At 40.2% G+C, this 22,172-nt stretch overlaps 1 protein-coding gene and 1 pseudogene across 1 annotated transcript in view; one reads left to right on the forward strand and one right to left on the reverse strand.

The window, feature by feature from the left end:
* Positions 1 to 1,828: 1,828 nt before the first annotated feature.
* Positions 1,829 to 22,172, forward strand: part of WDR76 (WD repeat domain 76) — a 49,085-nt gene continuing 28,741 nt past the window's right edge. The window contains exons 1-5 of the mRNA XM_068991221.1: positions 1,829 to 1,891; positions 2,684 to 3,091; positions 12,009 to 12,101; positions 13,155 to 13,210; positions 21,861 to 21,987. Of these exons, the coding sequence (XP_068847322.1) occupies positions 1,829 to 1,891; positions 2,684 to 3,091; positions 12,009 to 12,101; positions 13,155 to 13,210; positions 21,861 to 21,987 (747 nt within the window). The remainder of the gene's footprint in view (positions 1,892 to 2,683; positions 3,092 to 12,008; positions 12,102 to 13,154; positions 13,211 to 21,860; positions 21,988 to 22,172) is intronic.
* On the reverse strand, positions 20,153 to 20,530 carry LOC138094836 (small ribosomal subunit protein eS25 pseudogene; annotated as a pseudogene).

Consider the following 22,172-nt stretch of genomic DNA (forward strand, 5'->3'; position numbering starts at 1 on the left):
AAATCCCGTTAACAGCACTTGATTAGCTCAGTTGATGAGGCTGAGCGGATTGTGGTGAGGTATTTTTTGGTCACTTGAGGGCAAGTGGTGGTAATTTAGGCCAGTGGCAAGAAAAAAAAAAAAATCTTCCAAGCAGCTTAGAATAGTGTCTGAAATCCGAACACTATTAAGCGTTCCAGTTCTGTCCATTTCTGGAGACTGCCTATTATAACATATTCCTGGCTGGAATGTTTGTATATGAGTCCGTAAGTAATTATTAAGCACTGGTGTTTACATCACTTAGATCTCTCTAAGGAGAATGGAATATTGTTAAAAGGCTCGTGTCCTCCAGGAACTTGAATTTTATTTAGTAAGTCTTAATGGGAGGCCCGGAGAAGGCAATGGCACCCCACACCAGTACTGTTTGCCTGGAAAATCCCATGGATGGAGAAGCCTGGTAGGCTGCAGTCCATGGGGTCGCACAGAGTCGGACACGACTGTAGTGACTTAGCAACAGCAGCGGCAATGGGAGGCCTGGCGTGCTGCAATTCATGGGGTCGCAAACAGTCGGACACGACTGAGCGACTGAACTGAACCGAAAGGGTTTATAATAGAATAGGAACAAATAGCCCCAATTTTCTAGGTGGATCGTGTTTAAAAACAAAAACAAAAAACAGGCTAGTTGGTAGAACACTGTAGAAAAGATTTTATAACTGCTGTGTACGGAGAGAAGGGACAGCGTGAGCAAAGTCTTGAAGTCCAGAAATATGGCATATATCAGGCGCTGTGAAAAGTGATTTTATCAGTAATTTTTGAGTCCAGGAGTGAAAAATTGCTGAAGGGAACTTTCCTGAAGGTACTGTTAGTAGCGTTACTTCTCAAGTGGTTTCACCTGTTCTACAATTGGGTCTCAGCTGGGAGAAGAAATAAAATTGGGCAAGTCTCAATCAAAGAACAGTGCAGGACACAAGTTTTGAGCTACCAAGGACTGTAAAAATAGAGTTGATAGAAATTTGTATTGTAAATTTATCAGCTCCAAAACTATGCTATCCCGAGGGAGTAAATCTGACGGGAAGGCAATTCTTTCTGCTCTTGGCAACCCAGAAAATAGAAAACAACGACAACAAAACAACTTCTTAATATGGCAATGACTATAAGAAATACATTGTCCTAAAATCTTATTTATGATGATTTGTGATACAAAAGTTATTTAAAACTGTCCTCCTGTCCTTGGATTTTTTAAGGCCATCACTAGAATCTTAGTTAACTGGTGGGTGAAGTTTAAACCACCTTATCAGCTCTTGGGAGGGGGGGCGGGGAATCAAAATACTTTCCTTCCTAGGAGAATACGACAGCCATAGGGCATAATTTTCTGGTGTCGGGGCGGGGGGGAAATCATAAGGAACCATCGGGTCGAGGTAAAGCCTGCAGGTTGATTTCATTTCTTCTCTAGTTCATCTGGCAACTAAATGCCCCTAAATCTTTTCCAGGCTCACATTGCTAGGCGAGGTGGTTTTTCTTTAGGAGAAGCGCAAGTGTTTTTCAAAGTAAGATACAAGCATCAGCAGCGTCAAAAACCACCGGGATCCAAGGTAAAAATGGCGATTCGGTCCCTTCGCTTCCCTAAAGAATTTGAGTTTGGGGTGAGGCTGGCAAGCTTGCTACCTAGGCGAGAATGTAACGCCCCGTGCCCCTTCCCCCTCCCGTCGGCTGGGATCGGCGCCCGCCTTCGCTGGCGGAGCCGGAGCCTCCCGGGCGCAGGGCTCCTCCTCGCCCCTCCCATCTCCACTCTTCCCCGCCTCTCGCCGCAGTCTTGGCGGGAAGACGCCAGCGGCCGCGCTGCGGAAAGATGTCTGGGTCCCGCGAGGAGGCTGAGCAGAAGGGGGGCTCCAGACAGCGACTTCAGGTGAATGTGAGAAACGGCTTGTCCCTTTCGGGTGTGTTGCTCCCTCATTCTTCGTGAGGGATATGCCTGGCATAGGCCGGGGAGGACTTGCCAACCGGCACCGCCTCGCTGCAAAACTATTTCCTGCTCTTTGGGGCATCTCTCAGTGTAACGGGTTTTGGGTTTTTCCGGGTGTTGCTTCAAAAGATAAGCGGGGATGCCTGTCCTGGTTTTCCTCTATGGAAACTGGGCCCTTAGCCCCAAGGAAGATGCCTGTCAGTAACCCCAGAAATAGTGTCAGGCTGGGATCAGGAAGTCTGTGTTTGTTTTTGCGGTCATTTTGGTCAGTTTCCCACTCTTTGGAACAATTCCAGTTACTCAGTTTCCTCAATAACAAATTGTAGTCGTTTTTATTATTGGTCTGGCAGACTCATGGGTCAGTGCCCAGTATAATAATTAATGTAATGAATTAGGTATCTAGATTTTGGAGGGAAAAAAGTTTCCTTACAGGCTGTCAGCTGGGATTTATGTTGTTATTACGAAATAGGAATTAGATTTATTTACGCAGATCTGTGGGACTTCACAGGTGGTGCTAGTGCTAAAGAACCTGCCTGAGAATGCGGGAGACAGAAGTGGGTTCAATCCCTGGGTTGGGAAGATAACCCTGGAGGAGGGCATGGCAACCCACTCCAGTGGTCTTGCCTGGAGAAACCCATGGACTGAGGAACCCAGTGGGCTGTAGTCTGTGGGGTTGTAAAGAGTAAGAAAAGGCTAAGGACCTGGAATTTTGATACTCTTTTCCTTTATTGACCTGAATAGGTGAATGAATATAAGGAAAACCAAAACATCGATGATATATCTCTGAGACCGGTACAGACTACAGTTTTAGGAAAAACAGCTAAGGTGTATCTTGTCCCCTTTACACTCAGTAACTACAATACAGGCCAACTTAAGTGCCCCAAATCTCTATTAGATAAGAATTCTAACAATGAAGTGACGTGTAAGAAATCTAAGAAAGCTGAAATAAAGAAAACTTGCAGAAGGATTTTAACTCCAAAGATGGAAGCCACATCTTCCAAGGAAGAATCCACTCTGCAAAAATCATACTTGGATGTTCATGCTGAAAGCAAGTGGCAGTACAAGAGCCCTTCAGATACAGTGGTTCTCAGTCCTGATACAGAAAGCAGCCAGGAAGGAGACAGCGATGAAGACAGCACACCAGGCCTGGTAAGGATCTAATTACTAGCTTATTCAAATTTTCATGTTTAAAAATTTGGAGTTTTGTTAAGCTACGGTTATCAAGGGCCTCTTTAGCTTAAATTATTTTATTATCTAATTTATATTTAAGTGAAATTTTATTTTTTAAATGTACAACAGATAATTTCCTTGGTTTTATTTGTCTGTTTTTTTCTTTTTTGGTGGGGGCTCTTGGTTTTGATTTATGAAGGAGAGGATTGACTTTGCTTCTCTTTCTTTCTCAGTTTGCTGCTCTTATTTTTGAGCTTACTCCTACTTAATGGTGTCTTGCTTGCCTTTACATGTTTATGCATAGTATACCAGAAGAAGTTGACTTGTAAAGGACATATAGTACTTGAGTAACTCTTGATGTTAAGGTGGGAAAATCACCATTAATTTACTGCTTTGATGTGCTGAATAATTCCCTTAATTACTTAAAGGAGACAAATGGTAGAGTAGAGAAAATACATGAAAAACACTAATTCTGTTTGAAATGATAGTTCGAGTCAGCTTAAGGAATTAAACATCTAATTCTTTTGGCTCTTACTGCCTACCAGGAATGTTGTACCTCATTTAAAGTGACAAGTTTTATGACCCTGTCACATGGTAAGAAGTAGATGGAACTGGAACAGAAAATGATGGTAGGGAAAGGGAGATAGGATAATTGAGGCAGTGTTGTAATGAACTAGGACCTGTGGTGGGACAGTGTGGGCTAAGTCAGAAATGCATTGGACTGGGGGTTGGAAGCCTAGGTTTTAGGCATGGCCACTCCTAAGAAACCTTGTACCTTTAAGCAAGTCACTTCTGTGATGAGGGAATTAGATAAGATTGATAGGTCTCTAACTTTAGCCTGTATTAGAATTACCTGGGGGGCTTGTTAAAACCCTATTGCAGGGCTTCACCACCTGTTTCTGATTCAGAAGTTTTGAGTGACTGTTGAATTTGAATGTCTAAAATAGCTTCCTAGAGACTGGTCCAGGACTGTACTTTGAGAGCCAGTGGACTGGATTGTCTGTTTTGTCTCTTAGACTCTAAGATTCTGAGTATTTGAGGCTTAATATAAAGCAGATTTTGTTTTGATGTAAAATAAATAGGGCTTCTCCCTACGGCTCAGCGGTAGAGAATCTGCCTGCCAATGCAGGACACTCGGGTTCAATACCTGGGTCGGGAAGATCCCCTGGAGAAGGAAATGGCAATCCACTTCAGTATTCTTGCCTGGAAAAATCCCTTGGACAGAGAAGCCTGGCGGGCCACAGTTCATGGGGTCTCGAAAGAGTCAGACACGGTTTAGCAACTAAACAACAGCAACAAACAGGGTCAGAAATTAGAACATGAGATAGTGAATACTGGGGATAGTCAAACAGAGTCATAAGTGCTCAGCATATTTTCTTATGACAAGCTGAAAGATCTCACATCTTTTTTAGAACATTTCATTCTCTTTTTCTCTTCCCTTTCATTAATTGTCATTTGGGGGTAAAAAATTATGGTACCATGCTTTAGGAACAGTGTTTAGTTTATAAGCTTATTTCTTTCTAAATGAAGGATGGCTTTTGTCACATCAAAGACATATAATGACGTATAATGTCCCTCAGTTTATTTTGTTGTTAAGTCAGTAGGTTGTGTCTGACCCTTTGTGACCCCATGTGACCCCTGTCAGCCTCTTCTGTCCATGGGATTTCCCAGGCAAGAATTACTGGGGTGGGTTGCCATTTCCTTTTCCAGGGGATCTTCCTGACCCAGGGATTGAACCCAAGTCTTCTGCTTTGGCAGTGGATTCTTTACCACTTAGCCACCTGGGAAGCCCTCAGTTTGGGTTTATCTGCTATTTTCTCATGATCAGATTAAGATTTTGCATTTTGGGGAAGGATACCACAGAAGAGAAGGTGCCCTCTTCAGTGTTTCATATCAGAGTGTACATGATGTTGTTGATATTTTACTGGTGATGTTGACCTTCATCATTTAGCTACGGTGGTGTCTGCCAGGATTTTCCCGTGTAAACTTAGTATTTTTCCCTTGGTAATTACTGAATGCTTTGAGGAAGATACTTTGAGACTATGTAAATATCTGGTTTCTGTCATCAAGCATATATTTATTTATTAAGACAATTCACATAACATATACTAAAGTGTATAATTCAGTGTTTTTTGTATATATACATGAAGCTGTGTAGCCATCATCACTATCCATTTTCATAAATTTTTATCACTCCAAAAAGAAACTGTATACCTGTCAGTAGTGACTATAAACCCTTACCCCTCTCTCTCAGCCTTGGAAAACCACTTATCTACTTTCTATCTCTATATATTTGCCTATTCTGGACATTTCATATAAGTAGAATTATACAGTATATGGCTTTTTCGGTCTGGCTTCTTTCATTTAGCATGTTTTCAGGGTTCATTCATGTAGCATGTATCAGTACTTCATTTCCTTTCATGGCTAAATACTATTCCATTGGATGGATATACCACATTTTGTTTATGCATTCATCAGTTGATGGACATTTGAGTTGTTTTCACTTTTTTTTTTTGCTGTTAAAAATAATGCTGCCATGAGCATTTACTTGTGAGATTTTATGTGATGTTTTCCATTCTCTTGGGTACATACACACACCTTGGAGCGAAATAGCGTAACTGTGTTTAGCTTTTTGAGTCATTGTCAAATTGTTTTCCAAAGTGACTGCCCCATTTTTACATAACCAATAGCAATGTATATAAAAAAAAAAATCCAATCTCTGTATACCTTCAGCAATACTTATGTCTTTTGTAACATTTAAAAATTTTAATTGAAGTAAAATGCACAATGTAGAATTTACCTCTTTGCCATTTTTAAGTGTACAGTTCAGTAGTGTTATGTAAATGTACATAGTTGTAAAACCAGAACTCTTTTCATCTTGCAGAACTGAAACTATACTCATAAGGGTTTCCCAGGTGCCACTAGTGGTGAAGAACCTGCCTGCCAGTGCAGGAGACGTAAGAAACGCAGGTTTGATCCCTGGGTTGGGAAGATGCCCTGGAGAAGAGCGTGACAACCCATTCCAGTACTCTTGCCTGGGGAATCCCCAGGGACAGAGGAGCCTGGTGGGCTACAGTCCATAATGTCGCAGAGAGTCGGACATGACTGAAGTGACTTAGCACACGTGCCCATACCCATTAAAAGACTCCTCATTCCCCACCTCTTCAGCCCCTAACCAGTCTTCTTTCTGTCTCTATGGATTTGACTACTACCATATATAAGTGGAATCATACAGTGTTTGTCTTTTTGTGACCGTTAATTTCACTTAACGTAATGTCCTTAACTATTTTGGTTATAGCCTTACTTGTGGATGTGAAGTGGTAGCTCATTGTGGTTTTGATTTGCATTTTTCTAATGACTAACGATGTTGAACATCTTTACATGTGCATACTTGCAATTTGTACTTTGGAAAAATGTCTATTTAAGTCCTTTGTCGATTTAAAAAATTAGGTCATGCGCATTTGAGTCAGTTCTAAAGAGGTGGATGAACCTAGAACCTGTTATAGAGTGAAGTAAGTCAGAAATACAAATATTGTATACTGATGCCTATATATGGAATCTAGCAAGATGGCACTGATGAATTTATTTTCAGGGTGCCAATGGAGGAACAGAAAAAACAGACCTATGGATGTTGGGGGAGGGGAGGAGGGGGAAGGTGAGATGTATGGAAAGAGCTACATGGAAATTTACAATACCATACGTAAAAAAGATAGCCAATGGGACTTTGCTCTGTGACTCAGGGAAGGCAGATGGACTCTGTGACAGGCTGAAGGGTGGGATGGGAGGGAGGTGGGAGGGAGGTTCAAGAGGGAGGGAACGTGGATGCACCTATGGCTGATTATTGTTGATGTATGGCAGGAAACCACAAAATTCTGTAAAGCAATTATTCTTCAGTTAAAAAATTAAAAAAGAATTAAGTTGTCCTTTTTTTTTTTTGTCTTTTTATTGTTGAATTGTAAGAGTTCTTTATATATTCTGGACACTGGATCTTTACTAGGTATATTATTTGCAAATATTTTCTCCCATTCTGGGACTTTGTTTTCCCTTTCTTGACAGTGTCCTTTGTACAAATGCTTTGAATTTTAATTTAAATTTTTAAAAATTTATTTTTATTTTTGGCTGCTCTATGCGTTTTTGGTCTTCGTTGCTCTGCGTGGGCTTTCTCTGGTTTTGGCAGATGGGGACTACTCTTGGTTGTGTGTGGGCTTATTGTGGTTTCTCTTGTGGGGCATCGGCTCTAGGCACACAGGCTTCTGTAGTTGTGTTGCATGGATCTGGTTGCTCCATGGCATGGGGGATCCTCTTGAACTAGGGATCGAACCCATGTCCCCTGTACTGGCAGACAGACTCCCAACCCCTGGACCACCAGGGAAGTCCTTAAACTTAATTGTTAGAAATGTTATCAGTAGTTTTAATCTGAGTCCAGTTTATTTTTTCTTTTGTTGCTGATGCTTTGATGTCATATCTAAGAAACCACTGCCAAATCCAGGTTGATGGAGATTTACACATATATTTTCTTCTGAGAGTTTTGTAGTTCTGGCTTTTAAATTTAAGTCTTTGATCCATTTTGAGTTAATTTTTATATATGACATGAGATAGGGATCCAAACTCATACTTTTGCATGTGGATATACATTTGTCCTAGAGCAATTTGTTGTCAAAACTCTTCTTTCCCATTGAATGGTCTGGACTTCCTTAATGAAAATAAATTCACCATAGGTGTATAGATTTATTTCTAGACTCAGATTTATTCAGTTGATCTATCTGCCTATCCGAATGCCAGTACCACACTCTTTTAAATACTGTTAATGTTCTTTAGTTGCTAAGTCGTGTCCGACTCTTTGCGACCCCATGAACTGCAGCACACCAGGCTTTTCTGTCCAACACTTTCTCCCAGAGTTTGCTCAGACTCATGTCCATTGAGTCAGTGATGCCATCCAACTTCTCATCCTCTGTCACCCCCTTCTCCTCTTACCCTCAATCTTTCCCAGCATCAGGGTCTTTTCCAATGAGTCAGTTCTTTGCATCAGGTGGCCAAAGTACTGTAGCTTTGTACTAAGTTTTGAAATCAGGAAGTGTGAGTCTTGTAACTTGATTCTTTTCAAGATGGTTTGGCTATTATGGGTTCCTTTCATTTACGTATGAATTTTAGGATCAGCTTATCCATATCTGCAAAAATGACATTTAAAATTTTGACAGAGATTGTACTGAATCTATAGATCAGTTTGGGGAATATTGCCATTTAAAAAATATTAAGTATTTCAGTGTATGAACTGTCTTTCAACTTATTTAGATTTTCTTTAATTTCTTTCAGTGTTTTATAATTTTCTGTGTACAGGTCTTTCACTTTGGTTAAATTTGTGTCAAAGTATATTCTTTTTAAAAAATGTTTTATATATATTTGTGGCTGCACTGGGACTTTGTTGGCTGTGTATAGTTGTGGTGTATGGGCTTCCCATTGCAGTGGCTTCCTTTGTTGTATCTTGAGGGCTTAGTTGCCCTGCAGCCTGTGGGATCTTCCTGGATGAGGGGTGGAACCCACATCCGTTTGGCAGACAGACACCCAATCACTGGACCACCAGGGAAGTCCCCAAAATATATTATTCTTTTTGATACTATTATGGTATTTTTTTCTTAATTTCATTTTCTGATTGTTCATTGCTAATGTACAGAAACACAACTTATTTTTGTATATTGATCTTGTATCTTACAACTTTGCTGAGATTATTTACTCTCATTTTTTTTGTGTGTGGATTCTTTAAGATTTTCTACATATAAGATCATGTCATTGGCAGTAAAGATTGTTATATTTCTTTCTTTCCAATCTGGATGTCTTTTTATTTCCTTTTTTGCCTAATTGCCCTGGCTAGAACTTCCAGTACAATGTTGAATAGAAGTGGTGAGAGCAGACGTATTTATCTTGTTCCTGAGTTTAGGGGAAAAGCTTTCAGTCTTTCACTGTTAAGTATGATGGTAGCTGAGAAATGTATATTTCTTAAGATTTTTATTTCAAAGTGCTTAACAGATTCATAGGAATTTGCAAAAATAGTACAGAGTGGTCTCATTTACCCTTCACCCAGTTTTTCCCCAATGAGTACGTCTTATTTTATTTTTTATCAGTTAATTAACTTTTTTGGCTGTGCTGCACAGCTTGTCTCATCTTAGTTCCCTGGCCATGAATTGAACCAGTGCAGTGACAGTGCAGAGTCCTAACCACTAGGCAACCAGGAAATTTCCCCCAGTGAGTACATCCTAAATAACTACATTGCAGTATCAAAACCAGGAAATTCATATTGGTACTAGGTGTGTGTCCCATTCTATATCATTTTATCACATGTGTAGATCCATGTAACTACCAGCACAATTGTGATACAGAACTGTTCCATCTCTGCAAAGATCTCCTTTAGACTACCCCATTATAATTAAGCCCATGGCCCTCCTTCCCACAAACCTTAACCCCTGGCAACCACTGATTTGTTTTCCATCTCTACACTTTTATCATTTGGATAACGTTATATATGTGTTCATACAGCTGGTAAATTTTTGGCATCAGCACATTTTTAATTCAAGTTATTTTTCTTCTTTCGTTTTTTAAAGGTAGCATTTTCCCTCTTATTTTATATAGGCAGTAACTGCTCAAGTGTCTCTGAAGATAAAACATTAATGGGATTGAAAACATTTCTGTTTCCTATAATATATTTACTTTGATATTCTTTGCTTGGTCTTTGATGTTGCAAGTTCTGGAGGGACAGATAATGGGTGAGAATAGTTGGAATGATGCATACCTCGGAAAAAGTCTGATTTTTCTTAATAAATTTTCTTATTTTTTCCTCTGGTAATTAGAATCATTTAAATTTTGTTCCTTTGATCTCCAAATGCAGCATTTTAAGGTAGATTCTTAGGAAGTCCCTGATGATGATGGTGGTAATGTTTTCCTCTGAAAGGCATTGTTCAAGGCAATGACAAAATAACCATTCACCTTTGCTGTCACTATTATCTGTGTGAGAAAAATCTTCATTTCGGTTAAATTGATACATATACATACCTGTTTAAGTCATAGTAAGTCATAATTCTGTATGTGTGTATATATATTTGTTGTTGTTCAATTGTTCATGTCCGACTCTTTGCAACCCCATGAACTGCAGCATGCTAGGATTCTCTGTCCTTAACTGTCTCCTGAAGTTTGCTCAGACTCATGTCCATTGAGTCAGTGATGTGCTATTTAACCATCTCATTCTCTGCTGCCTGCCTCTCCTCCTGCCTTCGGTCTTTCCCAGAATCAGGGTCTTTTCCAGTGAGTCAGCTCTTTGCATCAGGTGGCCAAAGTATTGGAGCTTCAGCATCAGTCCTTCCAGTGAATATTCAGAGTTAATTTCCTTTAGGATGGACTGGATTGATCTCCTTGCAGTCCAAAGGACTCTCAAGAGTCTTCTCCAGCACCGCAGTTTGAAAGCATCAAGTTTTCAGTGCTCAGCCTTCTTTATGGTCCTACTCTTACATCTGTACATGACTACTGGAAAAACCATAGCTTTTACTATATGGACCTTTGTCGGCAAAGTAATGTCTCTGCTTTTTAATATGATGTCTAGGTTTGTCATAGCTTTTCTTCCAAGGAGCAAGCGTCTTTTAATTTCATGGTTATAGTCACCATCCACAGTGATTTTAGAGACCAAGAAAATAGAATCTGTCACTGTTTCCACTTTTTTCACCATCTGTTTGCTATGAAGTGTTGGGACTGGATGCCATGATCTTAGTTTCACACAAAGGTAATTCCATATGTGGTGGTTGTTTAGTCGCGGTGTCATGTCCAGCTCTTTGTGACCCCATGGACTGTAGCCTGCCAGGCTCCTCTGTCCATGGGATTTTTTCAGGTAAGGATACTGGAGTGGGTTGCCTTTTCCTTCTCCAGGTGATCTTCCCAGCCCAAGGATTGAACCTGGGTCTCTTGCATCTGCTGCATTGGCAGGTAGATTTTTCACCACTCGCACTACCTGGGCAGCCCGACAGATTGTTTGCATGTCTGAAAAAGTCTGTATGCTTTACATTTGATTGTTGGCATTATTGGATTTAGAATTGTAAGTTGAAAATAATTTTTCCTTAACATTTTTAACATATTCTTCCTTTGTCTTCTAGCTTCCTGGATATTGTGACGTTTTCATTTTTGGTTCTTTGTGGTCTGTTTTTCCCTCTGCAAACTTTTGGGATCTTCTCTTTATTTCACTCATCTTCAGGTATTGACAAATTTTGTGATGATATGCCTGGGCTTGAGTCTTGTTTTCATTCATTGTGTTGTATACACGTTGGGCCCTTTTAATCTGGAAACTCATTTCTTCAGTTTTGAGAAGCTTTCTTGTGTTATTTCTCTAATGATTTTCTCTCCTTCATTTTTTCTGCTCCTTCCCGCCCCGCCCCCCCAGTAACTATTTTAGTTGGATATTGGACCTCTAAGATTCTCTAGTTTAAAGCTGTCTTTTCTGCTCATGTGATTCTCTTTTTTATTGAATTTCTTTAATCATCTCAGTGAATTTTAAAATTTCTGGTTTTGAGTTCTTTCTTGTTTTGCTTAATAAAAAGGTCACTTTGTGAAACAATACAGTTAAGGGCCTGTAGAAAGTAATGTGCTATTGGGCTGTCCTACTTGACTTCTGATATCAGATCGCTTGTTATTTAATTGGGAAGCGGTGCATATATCCTGCAATTATCCCAAACCCCAAACTCTTTGTATCAGTATCCAATGCAGCAAAGTTTATGTACTGTTCGGTAAGATAACATAAAATAACCATAGTAGGTGCAATTTGAAGGAACATATACAGGTGGAGAATACAACAACTAGTTTTGTGAGGTATTTCTGCTGTGGATTATGTAAATAACAGAATCTTTTTGGTGTGATTTTATAGGATGATTTTTCAGAACTGTCACCATACGAAAGGAAGAGACTGAAGAACATATCAGAAAATGCAAACTTTTTTGCTTCTCTTCATTTGTCTGAGGTTTGTTTGAAGTTTCTAATCTAAACTGAGATACTACTCCTCTTGCTAGTAGGTCAATAAAATACTGATAAGTATCAGGTTTCATAGTGTCAAATGAGAGTGGGTAAAATTAGCAAGATTTACACTTAATACAGTTTACTGTGTTTTATTGATTCCAAGACTTTTTTTTTTTTTTTAAACTGTTGTATTAAAGCTGTAATTGGAAGCTTCCCCTCACTCCTTTGTATCCCTGGTCACGGAGCTAAGACCCCACACTCCTCGAGGCACGGCCAAAATTGAAAAAAAGAATAGAGAATATGGTTAGTATTGGAAGCTTTAAGGGTTAATGGCCATAAGTATGCTAATGTTTTCTAATCATTATTACTAAAGGTATAATTTACACTGAAGGTCTTCACACTGTGGTCAAGCTTCTGTGTGTGTGTGAAGAGCTGTCCAGGAGGGTGTGTGACGTTTCCCCCCAAAATACATTAAACCCTTGGCTTTATTAAGTAGTTTCTGGGCATACCAGATTCCTAAATATTCAGTGTGTATTTGCATCTTGAGGAGGGAGGGTGAGTTAATATAAGGCACTAAATTGCTGAGTCACTCACTAACAGTTGAAAATTCATCAGAAATGGAGACAAAAATATCTCTGATTTTGACTTTAGTTAATAGAAATTACTATTGATTTATGGAAGTATAACCTGTAACTTTTCTGGAAAACACCCACAAAGGGTTGCCTGAAGTAGAAGTTAAACTTGGAAATTTGTAATAGTATATTTAATAAATGTTTACTTATGGAAACTTGTTAGTAGCCTGGGCCCAGGAATCAGAATGTCAGTACTTTAGATAGTATTATATACTTCTCTTTGTTATTGATAGTGTATTTGTCTCATGTCTCCTGCCAAGAGCAGTTGTCACATCTCAAGGTTCTTTACTTCCTGTATAGATCTTGGCTTAGTGTACATATAGTAGCAGATACTCAAATGTTTTAGAAGGTAAGCTATGTAGTTACAGTATTTTTTTTTTATAAGATAGTATTTTTACATGTATTATGTTTTGTGTATTTTACAGTCAGCGGCAAGGCTCCGAGAAATGATAAAGAAGAGGCAGCCTCCTGAATCCAAAAGGTAAAAGATTGGGTTTACATTTCCTATAAAAAATGGTTCTACATAGTACAATAACTAGCAGATCAGAAACAGTAGTTTGGTTTAATCGTTTATATCTCTGAGGGAATACTACCTTTTAATAACTCTAAAGTTCTCATCTTCATCAAAGGACTGTAGAGGAAATAAAATCTTGAGGACTGAATTTTATTTATATTTATTATGCTGCTAATGGAGGGAAATCTTTTTCTAAAAATATTTATAATATTTTTTGGTTGTACTGGGTCTTCATTGCCACGTGGGCTTTCTCTAATTGTGGCAAGCACGGGCTGTTCCCTAGGTGCAGTGCATGAGTGTTTCATTGCAGTGGCGTCTCTTGTTGCGGAACATGGGTGCCAGGCACACAGGCTTCAGTAGTTGGTGGCACCCGGGCTTTGGTTACTCCATGGCATGCGGAATCTTCTTGGACCAGGGATTGAACCCATGTCCCCTGCATTGGCAGGTGGATTCTTATCCACTGTACCACCAGGGAACTCTGAGAGAAATCTTTTTTTACCACTAAATTATTGTTATTTTTCCCTAAAAAAACTTTTTAAAGATTCCTCTACTTTATTTTTTTTGTTTTTTCTTTCCCATTCCTAGAATATAGGAAGTAAATGAACATTTGTTGCACATCTGTGAAATACCATGCATGCATGCTAAGTCGCTTCAGTCGTGCCCGAGTCTTTGCGACCCTAGGGACACAGGCTTTGCTGTCTGGGAGTCTCCAGGCAAGAATACTGAAGTGGGTTGCCATTCCTTCTCTGAAATACAATGCAGTGACCTAAAATTTTTTTAGGTCCTATATTATCTATAGGACCTAACATCCTATATTATCGCATTTAATTCTGGCAAAAATTTTGTGAGATATAAAACAGACTCAAAGAGGTAAAGTCATTTGCTCAAGGTCAGAGTAGCTCTTAAAGACTTCCCCAGCAGTCCAGTGGTTAAGAACTCCCCATTTCCAATGCAGGGGGTGCTGGTTCGATCCCTGATTGGGGAACTAATAGCCCACATCCCATGTGGCATGGCCAAAAAAAAAAAAAGGTTAAAAAAAAAAATCAGCTTTGAAGTGGAAGCTTCAGGATTTGATCTCCAGGGTGCCTTAGGTTCTCTTCTCTGCATTTTAATAATACTTATGTATAAATGAAGAAACTGAAAATCTTGGCATCATTAAATCATTTTTTTAGTACTAGATGCTAATGTAACATCATTTAATTGATTTGATTCTGGTATAGGTCAACTAGCTTGAGAAAACCTGAACCTTTAATTATGACCAGGTATTTGCAAGTGTGAAAAATTGTTACAAGAGGAACCAACAAGTGTTTGACACTGAAAGATAATAGCAGCTGTGCTGTTGTCAGTTGAACATTAGCTTTATATTTGCATATATCTGTATATTTTTGGCTGCTGCTCAGTGTGGCATGTGGGATCTGACTTCCCTTTGTATATTATTTTATTAGCAAAGATTAGTATTTTTTTTTTCTAAATCACCTAAGTCACAAAGTTCCAGTTGTGTAAAGATTAGTATCCAGCAGCTAGAGCAGCAGTTATATAGAAAAAAGAGCATAACTTTTGAAATTTGGCAAACTTGATTTCAAGTTTCAATTTAGCAACTTATAACTGTGGGATTAACTTTGGACAATTTATATAATCTTTCTTTCCTTATATGTAAAGTTGACGTTTCTCTTACCTTGGGCGTGGGGTATCTCTTCATGGCTGCTCCAGCAAAGCACAGCCACTGCTCCAGCAAAGCACAGCCACTGCTCCTTACCTTGGACGAGGGGTATCACATTACCGCTGCCCTTCCTGACCTTCAACGTGGGATAGCTCCTCTAGGCCCTCCTGCACCCCGCGCAGCCACCACTCCTCAGGTTGCTCCTCCCGGCCACCGCCCTTGGCCGCAGGCGCCGCCCCTGGGCTCCAGCTTCGGGGTGGCTCCTCCCAGCCGCCGCCCCTGGCCTCGGGCACGGGGTGGCTCTTCAGGGCCACCACCTCTGGCCTCCGGAGCGAGGTGGCTTCTCCCGGCCACCCCTGACCTTGGATGCGGGGTAGCTCCTCTTGGCTGCCGCCCCTGACCTTGGACGTGGGGTGTCTCCTCTCAGCCGCCACTGACCTCGGATGTGGGGTAGCTCCCCTCGGCCGCCGCCCCTGGCCTCAGACGTGGGGTAGCTCGATAAAGGACAGAAAGGGTCTGGACCTAACAGAAGCAGAAGATATTAAGAAGAGGTGGCAAGAATACACAGAAGAACTGTACAAAAAAGATCTTCACGACCCAGATAATCATGACGATGTGATCACTAATCTAGAGCCAGACATTGGAATGTGAAGTCAAGTGGGCCTTGGAAAGCATGCCTACGAACAAAGCTAGTGGAGGTGATGGAATTCCAGTTGAGCTATTTCAAATCCTGAAACATGATGCTGTGAAAGTGCTGCACTCAATATGCCAGCAAATTTGGAAAACTCAGCAGTGGCCACAGGACTGGGAAAGGTCAGTTTTCATTCCAATCCCAAAGAAAGGCAATGCCAAAGAATGCTCAAATTACTGCACAATTGCACTCATCTCACACGCTAGTAAAGTAATGCTCAAAATTCTCCAAGCCAGGCTTCAGCAATACATGAACCGTGAACTTCCAGATGTTCAAGCTGGTTTTAGAATAGGCAGAGGAACCAGAGGTCAAATTGCCAACATCCGCTGGATCATGGAAAAAGCAAGAGAGTTGCAGAAAAACATCTATTTCTGCTTTATTGACTATGCCAAAGCCTTTGGACTGTGTGGATCACAGTAAACTGTGGAAGATTCTGAGAGAGATGGGAATACCAGACCACCTGACCTGCCTCTTGAGAAATCTGTATGCAGGTCAGGAAGCAACAGTTAGACCTGGACATGGAACAACAGACTGGTTCCAAATAGGAAAAGGAGTACGTCAAGGCTGTATATTGTCACCCTGCTTATTTAACTTCTATGCAGAGTACATCATGAGAAACGCTGGACTGGAAGAAACACAAGCTGGAATCAAGATTGCTGGGAGAAATATCAGTAACCTCAGATAAGCAGACGACACCATCCTTATGGCAGAAAGTGAAGAGGAACTAAAAAGCCTCTTGATGAAAGTGAAAGTGGAGAGTGAAAAAGTTGGCCTAAAGCTCAACATTCAGAAAACTAAGCTCATGGCATCTGGTCCCATCACTCCATGGGAAATAGATGGGGAAATAGTGGAAACAGTGTCAGACTTTATTTTTTTGGGCTCCAAAATCACTGCAGATGGTGATTGCAGCCATGAAATTAAAAGACGCTTACTCCTTGGAAGAAAAGTTATGACCAACCTAGATAGTATATTCAAAAGCAGAGACATTGCTGACTAAGGTCCGTCTAGTCAAGGCTATGGTTTTTCCAGTGGTCATGTATGGATGTGAGAGTTGGGCTGTGAAGAAGGCTGAGTGCCAAAGAATTGATGCTTTTGAACTGTGGTGTTGGAGAAGACTCTTGAGAGTCCCTTGGACTGCAAGGAGATCCAACCAGTCCATTCTGAAGGAGATCAGCCCTGGGATTTCTTTGGATGGAATGATGCTAAAGCTGAAACTCCAGTACTTTGGCCACCTCATGCGAAGAGTTGACTTATTGGAAAAGACTGATGCTGGGAGGGATTGGGGGCAGGAGGAGAAGGGGACAACAGAGGATGAGATGGCTGGATGGCATCACTGACTCGATGGACGTGAGTCTGAATGAACTCCGGGAGTTGGTGATGGACAGGGAGGCCTGGCGTGCTGTGATTCATGGGGTCGCAAAGAGTCGGACATGACTGAGCGACTGAACTGAAAGGCTGTGTATTGTCATCTTGGTTATTTAACTTATATGCAGAGTACATAATGCAAAATGCTGGGCTGAATGAAGCACAAGCTGGAATCAAGATTGCCAGGAGAAATATCAATAACCTCACATATGCAGATGACACCACCCTTATGGCAGAAAGTGAAGAAGAATTAAAGAGCCTTTTGATGAAAGTGAAAAAGGAGAGTGAAAAAGCTGGCTTAAAACTCAACATTCAAAAAATGAAATCATGGCATCTGGTCTCATCACTTCATGGGAAATAGATAGGGAAACAATGGAAACAGTGAGAGACTATTTTTTGGGGCTCCAAAATCACTGCAGATGGTGACTGCACTATGAAATTAAAAGATGCTTGCTTCTTGGAAGAAAAGTTATGACCAACCTAGATAGCTTATTCAAAAGCAGAGACATTACTTTGCCGACTAAGGTCCGTCTAGTCAAGGCTATGTTTTTCCAGTAGTCATGTATGGATGTGAGGGTTGGACTGTGAAGAAAGCTAAGCGACGAAGAATTGATGCTTTTGAAATGTGATATTGGAGAAGACTCTTGAGAGTCCCTTGGACAGCAAGGAGATTAAACCAGTCAATCCTAAAGGACATCGACCCTGATATTCATTGGGAGGACCTGTGCTGAAATTCCAGTGCTTTGGCCACCTGATGCGAAGAACTGACTCACTGGAAACGATCCTGATGCTGGGAAAGATTGAAGGCAGGAGGAGAAGGGGACAATAGAGGATGAGATAGGTGAATGGCATCACTGAGTTTTTGGACGTGAGTTTGAGCAAGCTCCAGGAGTTGGTGATGGACAGGGAAGCCTGGTGTGCTACAGTCAGTGGGGTCGCAAAGAGTTGGACACTGACTGATGGAACTGAATTTTCTGTTGTCTGGAAATACCCCAGTTTATTTGTCCATTGGTCTGTTGAAGGATATCTTGGTTGCTTCCCAGTCTGGCAAGTTGTGAGCAAAGCTCCTATAAACATATGTGTAGGTTTTTGTGTAGACCACCCTGGTTTGTTTTTGTTTGTTCTGTGGCATATATTTTTAAAAATTATTTTTATTTTTAATTAAAAAATAGAGGTATAGTTTATTTACAGTATTAGTTTCAGGTGTACAACATAGTCATTTAAAATTCTTATAGATTATACTCCTTTTATAGTTATTATAAAATATTGGCTATATTTCCTGTGCTATAAATATATGCTTATAGCTTATTTTTTGCAAAGTCGTTTCTACCTCTTACTCCCGTACCCTTATATTCCTCCTCCTCTCTTCCTTCTCCTTACCAGTAACCACTAATTTGTTCTCTATGTCTGTCAGTGTGTTTCTGTTCTGTTATATTCATTCATTTTATATTTTAAATTCCATATGTAAGTGATAACACACAGTATTTGTCTTTTTCTGTCTGATTTATTTCATCAAGCATACTACCCTCCAGATTCAGTCATGTTGTTCTTTTTTATGGCTAAGTAGTATTCGTGTGTGTGTGTGTGTGTGTGTGTGTGTGTGTGTGTGTGTATCCACTCATCTGTTGATGGACCTTTAGGTTGCTTTCATAACTGGGCTGTTATAAAAAATGCTGCTATGAATGTTGGGGTGCATGTATCTTTTTGAACTAGTGTTTTTGTTTTCTTAGCATAAGTACCTAGAAGTGGAATTGCTGGATCATATGGTAGTTCCAATCTTTTAATTTATGCTTGTTGACCATCTGTATTTCTCCCTTGGAAAAATGCCTGTTCAGATCCTCTGCCTATTGTTTAATCAGATTTTTTAAAATATATTAAATTGTGTAAGCTGTTCATATATTTGGGAAATTAACCTTTTTATTTGACTGTGCCCTATGGCATGCAGGATCTTAGTTCCCCAAGGGATTGAACCTATGTCCCTTGCAATGGAAGCTTGGAGTCTTAACCAACTACTGGACTGCTAGGGAAGTCCCCACATATTAACCCTTCATATCATTTTCAAAAATCTTTCCTTCAGTTGGTTGCATTTTCATTTTGTTGGTTTCCTTTGCTGTGTAAAAGCTTTTAAGTTTCATTAGGTTGCATTTTATTTTTTGCTTTTGCTGCCCTTGCCTGAGGAGACATATCTAAAAAATATTTCTAAGACCACTGTCAAAGAGTGTACTACCTATGTTTTCTTCTAGGAGTTTTATGGTTTCATATCCTTCATTAAAGTCTTTAATCCATTTTGAGTCTATTTTTGTATATGGTATGACAAAATGTTCTCATTTCATAATATTATCTGTAGCTGTCTAGTTTTCCCTGGAGTTTGTCTTTTGGTTTTTAAAAATACTTATTTTATTTTTATTATTTAATTGGCTGCACTGGGTCTTAGTTGTCCATGTGGGATCTTTTAGTTGTGGTGTGTGGATTCTCATTCCCTGACCAGGGACTGAACCTTGGCCCCATATATTGGGAGCGTGGAGTCTTAGCCTTGGAACTGGAATTTGTAACTGTAAGTAGTTTAGGCATGTGGGCTCTTGGTAAGTGGGCTTCAGTAGTTGCGGCAAGGGGGCTCAGTAGTTGTGGCTCACAGGCTTAGTTGCTCTGGAGTCTTCCTGGAGTCGGGATTGAACCCATGTTCCCTGCATTGGGAGGAACATTCTTATCCGCTGAACCACCAGGGACGTCCAAAAGCACATTGTTTTTATTTCATGATTGCAGCATGTTGTCTATGTGAAACTTTTTATTTTATTTATCATTTACTTACTGACTGTGCTGGATGTTTGTTGCTTTGCCCAGGCTTTTTTGGGTCTAGTTTCTGAGAGCGGGGGCTACTCTCTAGTTGTGGCGCATGATCTTATCACTGCATTGGCTTCTGTTGTTGCAGAATTTGGGCTCTTGGTCACGCTGGCTCAGGAGCTGTGGCACGTGGGCTTAGTTGTTGGAACTCCGGCTCTAGAGCGAGACCTTCAGGAGTGACAGCACGTGGGCTTAGTTGTTCCGTGGCATGTTGACTCTTCCCAGACCAGGGATGGAACCCGTGTCCCCTTGTTTGGCAGATGGATTCTTAACCAGTGTATCACCAGGGTAGTTCTTTTTTTTTTATTTAATAAAGTTTTATTTTTCAAAATGTACAGCTGGTGGGACCTGTTCATGCATCTTCACCAGCAGCTGGAGCATCTCCACCCTTGGTGTTTCTGGTGTAAATCACTTGAGCTCTGTGCTTTGAAACCAGTTTAATAAGTCCTTTACTAAGGAGTTCCTGAAGGGCCGCTCTGGCCAGGGAACCACGAATCTTCAGTCTCTCAGAGACCACACCTAGAGTTACAAGCTTATAGTTGGGAACTTTTTTACAGAGTTTGTCATATGTTGCTTTGTCAAACAAGACTAGGTTATTGAGCTTGTCCTGAACTTTGCCTTTGGACCACTTCTGCTTTTTGGCCTTGCCCCCAGATTTGTTCACTGGATCTTTGTCTTTCTTGGCCAACTTTCCGGCATCTTTCTTCTTCTTGTCATCCTTGGGCGGCATAGCGAAGCCCGGAGAGCAGCTGCAACCACTGCTGCCTCGCTAAGATGTCGGACAAAAAGGCACCAGGGTAGTTCTGAACTGTTTTTTAAAATTAACTTTGGCTGGTGATAATTATTTTTTCATAGTTTTACTTAGTCTGTTTACTTTTGGCTGTGCTGGGTCTTTGTTGCTGGGCAGGCTTTTCTCCAGTTGCTGTGAGTAGGGTCTGTTCTTCGCTGTGGTGTGTACACTTCTGTTTGTGGTGGCTTCTCTTGTGGAGCCTAGACTTTTGGCAAGCAGGCTCCAGTAGTTGCGGCACGTGGGCTCAGTAGTTGTGGCACACAGGCTTAGTTTCTTTCTCTGCGGCGTGAAATCTCCCTTGAGCAGGGATTCAACCCGTATGCCCTGTGTTGTCAGGAGGAATTCTTATCCACTGTACCTCTAGGGAAGTCCAAAAGCACATTGTTTTTATTTCATAATTGCTTAATTTTAATTTTATTTATTTATTCATTTATTGGCTGTGCTGGGTCTTTGTTGTGCACAGGTTTTTTTTTTCTCTTGTTACAGAGCATGTATTTTGGAGTGTGTGAGTTCAGTTGTCTTGGTTCATGAGTTCAGTAACTGCAATTAACAGGCTCTAGGCTGTGAGCTTTAATAGTTGCAGGACACAGGCTTGGTTGTTGCATAGCAGGTGGAATCTTCCCAAACCAGGGATTGAACCTCTGTCCCTGCATTGGCATGTGTATTCCCCACCATTGAGTCACCACGGAAGCCTCTGAACTACTTTTTTAAATGAAAAAATAATAAATAAAAAGTAGGGTATCTCTGATTTTACAAGGTAAACTATATGGAAGCAAATGCAATGAAACAGTTGTCTTTTTTTTTTTTTTTGTAAGTTTGGACCTTAGTTCTCCACCCTTCTTCCTAGAGTAATCCACTGTTAATATTTTCATGGATATTCTTCCATTGGTAATCTCACCAGTTACAAATGTACATGTATGTATTTTGTGAAAAAGCAAATGTAACCATATTCAACATATATTGTACCTTCTCTTTTGCTTCTTATATCTTAGGGTTCATGTCATCGCACATAGAGATCTATTTCATTCTTTTTTATGGCTGCTTAATAGTTGACTAAATATGCATGTCTTAATTTAATATCCCTTACCTCCCCATAGTGAATAGTTACGTGTTTCCAAACTTTAAATTAAAATTAGTGTAGGTATGTATATATATCTTTGCAGTGTTTGACTATATGTGTGAGATACACTACTAGAAGTTTTCTCCTTGGTAGTAATAAATACATATAACTCATTTATGAGTATAACATGATTTTCCTTCCACTCCTTAGGAAGAAACCCAAGAAAAAAGAAAATGGAACTGGATGTAGAAGGTCAATGCGATTACTAAAAGTTGATCCTTCAGGAGTCCCATTGCCAGCAGCCCCAACCCAGACCGAATTAGAAGTAGATGAAAATGTAAGAAAGAGTGCAAATATAATATATTAAATCAGTAAAATACTGAAAAATTTGAAGTGTTTGAAAATAGAGTAAAAAGTCAGTAAAGTATGTTTAATTTGTACTTCATTAATTTAATACTTGACTGTTATATGGTTTAATATGGTTGGGTGGCATCACCAACTCAATGGACATGGGTTTGGGTG

The sequence above is a fragment of the Capricornis sumatraensis genome, chromosome 19 (assembly GCF_032405125.1).
Source record: "Capricornis sumatraensis isolate serow.1 chromosome 19, serow.2, whole genome shotgun sequence".
NCBI classification, from domain to species: domain Eukaryota; kingdom Metazoa; phylum Chordata; class Mammalia; order Artiodactyla; family Bovidae; genus Capricornis; species Capricornis sumatraensis.